Source organism: Uranotaenia lowii, chromosome 3 (genome assembly GCF_029784155.1).
Source record: "Uranotaenia lowii strain MFRU-FL chromosome 3, ASM2978415v1, whole genome shotgun sequence".
NCBI classification, from domain to species: Eukaryota; Metazoa; Arthropoda; class Insecta; order Diptera; family Culicidae; genus Uranotaenia; species Uranotaenia lowii.
The window spans coordinates 102854178-102862786 of record NC_073693.1 but is presented as its reverse complement, the minus strand read 5'-3'; the positions used below and the strand labels follow the sequence as shown (position 1 = coordinate 102862786).

General features: G+C 36.7%; 1 protein-coding gene across 2 annotated transcripts; it reads left to right on the top strand.

Annotated features, from left to right (window-relative positions):
• The first annotated feature begins 3603 nt into the window (after window positions 1–3603).
• LOC129751314 (putative ankyrin repeat protein RF_0381) lies at window positions 3604–6981 on the top strand. 2 transcript variants are annotated; one of them, XM_055746745.1, is made up of 3 exons: window positions 3847–3933; window positions 4970–5158; window positions 5228–6981. In XM_055746745.1, the coding sequence occupies exons 2-3, from the start codon at window positions 4984–4986 to the stop codon at window positions 6472–6474; spliced, it is 1422 nt and encodes a 473-aa protein (XP_055602720.1). In that variant the 5' UTR covers window positions 3847–3933; window positions 4970–4983; the 3' UTR covers window positions 6475–6981. The 2 variants fall into 2 exon arrangements, with proteins under 2 accessions (XP_055602718.1, XP_055602720.1); XM_055746743.1 differs by having other exon boundaries at window positions 3604–5158.
• Window positions 6982–8609: the final 1628 nt, after the last annotated feature.

Sequence of the window (8609 nt, the reverse complement as noted above, 5' to 3'; positions counted from 1 at the left end):
TTTAAAAACCATATTCAAAGTCACAGAACAAAACTGTGTTGCGAATACGCGCCGCTGTGTATTCAATACGCGCCTAGCAGCCGAACACACCCGAAAGCAGCCGAAGACCGAAAACACACCAATACTTACAGACACTTTGACTGAAAAGAAAATCAAAATGGACTAATAGAAATTTAACAAAAAATGAAAAATAGATTTTTTGGGCTGAATTAACGCTCAAAATATGATTTTAGACTTTTTGTTAATTTTCAATGAAAATTGGCCTTTTTGAAAAATTAATGCTATTTTCAGCCTACTACGATTGGCGCGTTATAAAGAGCGCATGGGCCGTGATAGAACATACCCATGAAAAGCATACCTTAGCGAGTGCAGTATAATTTTTTAGCATAAAATCATAATTTAAATTCTCCTCTATCGATGTGTCAGAAAATATTGTCTTATTCGTTTTTCTCTGCTTGGTGACACCTTATTAAAAGTGTTTTAAAATTTAGATCGAAATGAAGAAAAAACCTAAATTGTGAAATTATCACGACACAGGGGCATTTTAAGGAAAAATTCATACTTGCCATGACCAATCACAGCATTTAAAACAAATTGGTAATATTTTGCAGGCTTAAAATGTTTCAGATTCTTCAAAACAAGAGTGGCGCGTATTAGCCACATGGGGCGTTATATGAACTTTTCCCCTACTAACGCGTGAACGCGCACAACTGTACTCACCTGTAAGTAGCATCTTGATCTGTCAAGAGTGAACCAGCGCTTTGTTTACGTTTGAAACATTCGTTTCTCAAAAAATGTTGCGATTTAACCCTCATCCGCATTAGAGTGTCATTTTGACACTATTTCAAGTTTGAATTATTATGAACTTCATATAAAACTTATATCAATAGAAACCTTGTAATGTCAATAAAATATATATAACTACAAGTAGCGCGTCCAGCAAAACGTGTTTGTTTGCTCTCCGAGTAGGTACGGTCGTACGGTGGGTGGTGATTTGAGCAGAGAGCGAAGCCGACAGACGAAATAATGATGCGTGTCGTGACAAGCAAACGTAAACTCCTGTCAATAGAAAATTTCCAACCAAGAAACGCACGACACGCATCATTATTTCGTCTGTCGGATTCGCTCTCTGCCCGAATCACCACCCACCGTACCTACTCGGAGAGCAAACAAACACGTTTTGCTGGACGCGCTGCTTGTAGTTCTAGAAATTCAGGATTGATTTTACGTTTATAATTTTCATATTTTTGTGAAATCTCACAGCGTGATTTGTTTTACTTCACTAGAATGTAGATTAAATTCCCTTTTCAATGGATATAGTTTTGATTGCTTCAAACGGCGAAAAAGCACTGAAAATCCGGGTACAACCTGACGGTGGACCACAAAAACAGATAAAATTTCAATTAGTGAAAAAATCGTGCAAAGTAGTGCAAAGTAAAAAACTTTACCATCGCTCAAACAGTATTTACTAGCAATCGAATGAAAAGTAGGTTTTTCAGACCACTTTTTTGAACTTTTTATGACCATTTCATTAAAAAAAATTTAAAAAAATATTTCTTTGTTCCATGATGTAGACATTAACTTCAGCTTACATATGTATTAGGCGAATATTTTTTTGAACATATAATATATGAACTACAGCAGTTTTCCTGAGGCATGTTTTTTCGGATTTTTTTTCTTTCATGCTGAATAACGAGAAAACTAGAAGCTTTAGCTATATATAATGTTCTAAACATATTTGACTGACATTACAAGGTTTCTAGTGATATAAGTTTCATTGTAATCGGTTAGATATAAAAAAAGTTATGACGATTTTAGCTTGGAGTGTCAAATTGACACTCCTAGTGCTGATTAGGGTAATGAAATCTAATGCGGATGAGGGTTAAAAAAGAAGTTAAAATTCGTGTGTTGGACACTCAGATGCAAGAGAATGGCATCTCGCGGCGTAAAATCCATCATCCACAAGTTCGGGGAACACTATACGTTCGAAGATTTGCCAGGAAGAGGCAGAAAGCCAGGGCCAGGACCATCTGACCCAAATCTGGACCGTAAGGTAATCAACCTCATCAACCGGAATCGATCGATGTCCATACGGGATTTGGCGAATGGTACAGCGGAACAACCTGAAGACATACAAGAAGCAGAAAGTGTCCGAACAAACGGCTGAACAAAAATCACGGGACAAAACCAGAGCCCAGAAGCTGTATCATCGGATTTTGCAGAAGCCAGATGCGTGCATTCTCATGGACAATGAAACTTATGTAAAAGAGGATTCCAGTACTTTTCCGGGACCACAATTAATTTTACACTGCAGCTATTGCGGGGAGGATGTGAGTGACTACGAGAAGCCGATTGAGGTGGAAAAATTTGGCCAGAAAGTGCTTGTGTGGCAGGCAATCTGCTCCTGCGGATAGAAAAAAAAAATCATTTTCAAAACACTCATTTTTGCACAAGACAATTTTTCTTAAATTTGAGAAATTGTCTATAATCAGAAAGAGGAATATCTTGCCTATTTATTTCAGATTTTAAACTTACGTGTGTTTGAGATGTTCACGATGCAAAAACACATGATAAAAATAATTTTGCACAATCGCCTTGGAAATTTTTCATTGTCGATTTGAAAACTCATGAACTGTTGATTTTTTCTGAAGCTGTTTTGGCCCAAATGGTTAAGAAGTATAAGAAGCCTCTCTAGGATGCTCACGAAGTTCAAACCAAGCATCCTGGTGGAACCCTTGATCTCAACTAAGGTAAAAAGTCTATGGTTATTGGGTATAACTTAATGCAGATCCCCCAACTATGCAGTTAATCCGTTTCCGGCAAGTAAAAAGTGTTGCCTGTCTAGTAGACAGTAGACACCCAGCAAATAACTAAAAATGAGCGGTTCCATGGATCGCAATCTGTGCAACCGGTTTTTACGCAATGTGATAAATGTGTTCTGATAGACATTGAGATTTATGTTAAAATCGAATTTAAGAGGTCAAATTTTTCGAGATGCCTACTCATGAAAAGGTTCCATCTAGATACCAATTGGTTTTTCCAGCTGAATTTGTGTGAAATATCATGATTCTGCAAAGGTTTTGCTTCTGTGGTACAAATAATAGATCAATACATGACTGAAAAAAGTGCGCAAAGATAAAAAAGAGAATTTATGATAAAGTAAGAGTATTTCTTGAAATCAACGGTAAATTATTTTTTTTATTTTTCATTAAATATCATATTATCACCTTCATTTCGTCCATAGAAAGTTTTTCGATCAAATGAATAGTCACGTTTTAAACTGCCCGGATTCTAAATGATCATAGCCTTAGTTATAAAGTTTTAAATAGAATTTTTGAAGGCCTCCCCCAACAAACGCTCCAATAAAAAAAAAAATACGATTAACGATATCAGCATTCTTACCGATGCGCAGGAAAAGGTGGTTAATCGATATGACTCATCTTGTACGTTCGAACTTTTAAAGATACCGATTGGCTTAGTCCTACACTTGTACGTTTGCCTGGCGACTAGCTCCGTGTAGATTCATTCAGATGAACAATTTCGTCGTATACATTTATTGATTTGGTTGATTCACTTGTACGCAAAGGGAGTCTGGTTTCACAACATCGCGTATTCGCGTATAAAACGTTCACATTTCGTGTTTGGGTCTGCGTAGATAAACCTATTTCAATAGATTTTAACAATATCAAGTGGTTTACGAAAGGAATGGAATCTGAAGTTGGTTCTGACAATTTCGGGTTCAACTTCTTCCATGGTGATTTACATTCCTCGCTATTCGATGTGTTTGAAGATAAAAGCAAACAACAGGTGGACACATTGAAAAATATTTACCAACCTTCCTATAGTGGAACCGAGTTACATCAAGCCATCAGAAGTGGCAACAAATCGAGGATTGAAAATGTGTTAAACGTGTATTTAAAGGATTTCGATACGGTTCGTGAATATGCTGTTAGAAAATATGACATCCATAGCAGTGATAATGTATGGTTTAGGAAAACCGTTCTTGTAGCTTCAACTGAAGAACAATGTCGGATGGCGAAGAAATTTGAAAAAGAGTATGATTCACAATCCGATGTGAAACGGGCGATTTTGGTTCTTCTCCAACAACCAACAGATGGCGATCATGTGGCAGTGCTGCATTTAAACAAAAACAATCGATTAGAAGCATGCCGCATAATTACTACTCTGACTCCCAATGGAGTTCTCTCGTGGAACTGTTCACTGTTCAGAGGACAACCGGAAACATTTATTGAAACCGCTGCAGGATGCGGAAACAGCGACTTGATACAAGGTCTTTACGAATTGGGCGTAGAACTCTCCGTCCCAGAGCACAATCCTCTCTTGGCTGCTGTGAGGCAAAATCGTAAAGAAACTGTCAAGTGGTTGTTGACAGAACATTTCGATCATTTCGATTGCACAGCCAGAGATTCGGAACAGTTTAATGCTGTGATGGTTGCCATGATGAATCGAAATGTTGGAATGATGAAATTTTGTTTCGAAAATATGCTTGCTTACCGGCAAAGTCATTTTAATGAGACAGAAAATGATGCTTTCAATTATATTTTTAAACTGGAAAGAGCAACGTGTACGGATTTTTCCATTTTTTCGTACTTGGAACAGCGTGGAAGGTGTCGGGATTTGGTTGAACAGTGGATTGTTAGATATCAGCTAGATTTAATGTATCAGTGGTGTGGAGTTACTCATCTAGAAAGTCTGATTACCTGTCAGTGCGCACTTGAATACTGTTGGGATAGAATCCGATCAAATCCAGATCTTTTGAGGCTGAATGTTTATAATTTGAAATCAGCTTACGTTCTTCATTTACTTTTTGAAAAGGGGTATCTTAAATTTTTGAAAGAAATGTATGAATGTCATCCCCACATTAAGCAGTACTTCGAAACCGACCAAGTATGGCGGGTTTTGGGGCAAGCTATCCTGAATGATGAACATGATCAGATTCAGTTTGTAGTAGAACACCATTCCATGTTCCTGAAAGAAAACGAGGACCTACTTAAGAATAATGTACTTTTTTGCGATGGTTACGAAAGAGATTTCTATCAGCGGCTTGGCAACACAATAGTGAAATTTTTCCCAGAACACACAGAGCAAGTAGATAGCCTCAAAAATATAAAAATACATTGCAACAGATGGAATGACGGTAAGATTAAAAGTGCCTAATTTTATTTAGAAACATAAACGCCAATATTAAACACAACACTTGTTACAGATTTGGATAACTCATTTATAGATCACAATATACATTGCACTGAATCAGGAATACAACTACCGGAAACTGTAGACCAACTATACGATGTGAGAGGTTCCCAAGGAGAATCACTCATACATCTAGCCGTTCAGAAGAATGATACAGATCTCCTAATCCGGCTCCTCGAAGCTGGTTGCGATTTCGACGCCCTGGACAACGAAGGTAATCACGTAATTCACTACGTTAGAAACGTAGAAATGCTTGAATTCCTACTCGAGATACATCCATCAGGAAACGCTCTTCTCAATGTTATAAATGTCGCTGAAGGTTATTCCGTTTTACATAAAATATGTACACAGTACATGGATCAAAACTCCCACTGTGAACTACTCCAAAAAGCTCTGGACTATGGCGCAAATGTACACCAACTTACTAAGACTGGAGAATCGGTAATATTTCTTATAAGCAGCTGTTCCCTTTTGGATATTCTTCTGAAGCATGGAGCTAGCTTAGACACCGTCAACGAAAACGAAGAAACAGCTCTAGAAAGACACCTCAAAAACAGAAATGAAGGCATAGTCAACGTTTTGTACCATTTGGTACATGGAACATCTACCTTCAAGGAACATGCACACAAATTTCTCGCACTAATGGTCGAGAAATCTCATTCTCGCGATATTTTCAGTGGTGGTTACCAAATACTGTTAGAAAAGTTTCCCAAAACAACAAAACTGTTGTTCGACTCGCTATTTCAACACTCTCCGGAAGAAGCTAGTCGTGTCTTTTCCCTGGCTTGCAATAAGGCAATGAATTTCGTTCTTCGAAAATTTTTGGAGTTCGACTATAACTTAAATTATAATCTTCTCTCAGATTATGGTTATCCGCCCATCCTAGCGCTTTTCTCTTATATAGAAGAACCAAACCTAGATATTGTAAGAAAGCTACTGAAAAAAGGGGTCGACTTGAACGTAACGACGTATTTGGGAGCAAATACTTTGATTTCTTTTGTAAATGGATTCAGTACGGCCAACTGGTTTGGTTATACCACTGACACGGTACAGCTGTTGGTAGACCATGGCGTCGAGATCAACGCCATGGATAATGAAGGAAACACTGCACTGCACATTGCTGTTGCTACCGGTAAATGGGAGCTCGTCGAAGCTCTGCTGCGAAATGGTGCTGATGCTAGTCTGAAGAATCACGCAGGATTGACTCCGATGGAAACAGCGCGAAGAATGGATCGGGAACTGTACTTTTTTATTGAGTGATATTTAAAATAAGGTAATAGATTTTTACAAGTTTGTTATCCTACCCACACAGAAAGACTGCTGAAAACTGCCTTAGAAAGAACTCTAAAATGTCTTGTTTGGAAAATAAATTTAAAATTAGCTACATAGACTCTTTAATGCAGTTTTTTTCTGAGATTTGTAGAAAGTTCCTATTCCTCGTTGATTTTTCTGCACAATTTTGTCAAAACCCTAGAAGATAACAAATATATCTACAGTATGACCGATGAAAAAATGCTAAAATTTGTCTTCAAGGTTCAAAAACCCTTTTCTTGATGATAGCATGATTTAAAAACTTTTTAATGCACTCCGGTATACAGATAAACATATAAGAAACAATAACTCGATGTGTCCGCTTCCGCTTTCAACTTGGGGAAAGTGTTCCTAAATGCGCCTAGCGAGTTAAATGCGCCTACAGTCGTTTGAAGAAACGGCTGGGAAAACAACATACCAATCAATGCATTTTGAGGGCGATATGCTTTGAATATAAGGAATGAAAGAATTTTATGAATTTACCTAAATAGGCTAAAAAAAAATTAAAAATTCATACAAGGTTTTAATACCTTTTGATGTAATATTTTGTCTTTTAAAAATAAATATATGTAAAGAAGCTGAAAACAAAAACTTGGATTGTTTTTGTTTCTTATTTAAATGAACTTAAAAAGTAAAACTAATTTAAGGTTTTATGAAGGTTTCATAATGATTAGAAAGTTGAGTAAGAGAGCTTTCGTATGCCCCATCATGTTTGTTAAATGCCTCTTTCCTAAAATAAAAGCCTTTATCCTAAAATAAATAGAATAAATATATGATTTTAATCATTAAAACTTCGAATCTAATTAACATCTTAACTCTCATCCGTGCCTGATATATGTACACTTTACAGTCCCTGGAGTGTCAATTTGACACTCCTGACTAAAACCAATGTATCTCTCTTGTTTCTCAACCGATTTTTACAAAATTTATAGTTTTGGAAACCGCGTGATGAAAATGAAATGTGTTTGTCAGACATTATTGTAATATTCTCACTTTACCAACTTTTATATCTTAATAATAAGGAGTTTTCTAAGATAAGTAAAACACGCTGTTCGACATTGACTCCGTTATCACTCACGGCTTCGATAAGACTGATCGTCTATTTATTCGTATTCTGTGTTAGAACCAGTGTTCAAAATTTTCAAAGTCAAAGCTCAATCTTCACTCAACTGACAGCATCCTCTCTGTCAAAGTCAAAGCTTGAAATAGCTTTCATATTTGTATCTTTCAAAGTAAAGGAGCTTTCTACCGTATTCAATTCCTGTCAAAATGCTTTCAAATTCATTTGAAAGCCGGTCCAGTCATATTCAATTGAAAATGATTGATGTTTTTATTCATGAATATTTTTGTAGGTCCTTGATGAAAATTTTCGCATCCTGAATATTTTTTTCTTTCATATTCAGAATGAATAGACACTACGAGATGTTTTATATGATAGCTGTAATCAAAATCGCGTAGTCCGTCGCCTACTGAAGACATAGTTTGAAGATCATTATTTTTCAAATCGAAAAATAACCAAAAAATTTTTTAATGTTTTTTTGTTAATATTTTGAATTTCTATGAAATATAACTAGAATTCGAAAGGTAAACGTATGTGTATACCAAAACAATCCCTTATTCCGAGATAATCACTGAATGCAACTCACATCAAAACAAACTTGTGTGCAATCAAATTTGCATACACCGCATCATGTCCTTTACACCGCCGCACGCAGTAGTGTTTGTTGTTGTTGCTGTATTCAAGCGTTCCTTGCCGCCTTCACCGACTCGATGTGTTTCTCACAGCGTCTCTGCAACGAATAAATTTGCAGCTCACTGCTCACCAATATGTCTCACTTGAAATTCGTTCAATGTGCTCTGGTGATATGAACACTATCCGAATTGTTCTTTGTTGCAATTTGCCTCTCTTCGACGTTCTCAAATGACCAATCACCGATAATAAGGTTTTCGGCTGGACCTTAGAACAATACTCTGACCAACCTAGGGTAGGTGTTCCTAATTTGGCATGTGTACCTAATGTTAACATACCGTTCGATTTTGACTGTTTTTGACGTTATTTATCACTTATCACAATTATAAAAAAA

Excerpts from the sequence above, each read along its gene's own strand:
- LOC129751314 (XM_055746743.1), top strand. The coding sequence starts at position 3,706 with ATGGAATCTGAAGTTGGTTCTGACAATTTCGGGTTCAACTTCTTCCAT. Across the intron at positions 5,159-5,227 it reads TTGCAACAGATGGAATGACG|ATTTGGATAACTCATTTATA; the intron begins GTAAGATTAAAA and ends CACTTGTTACAG.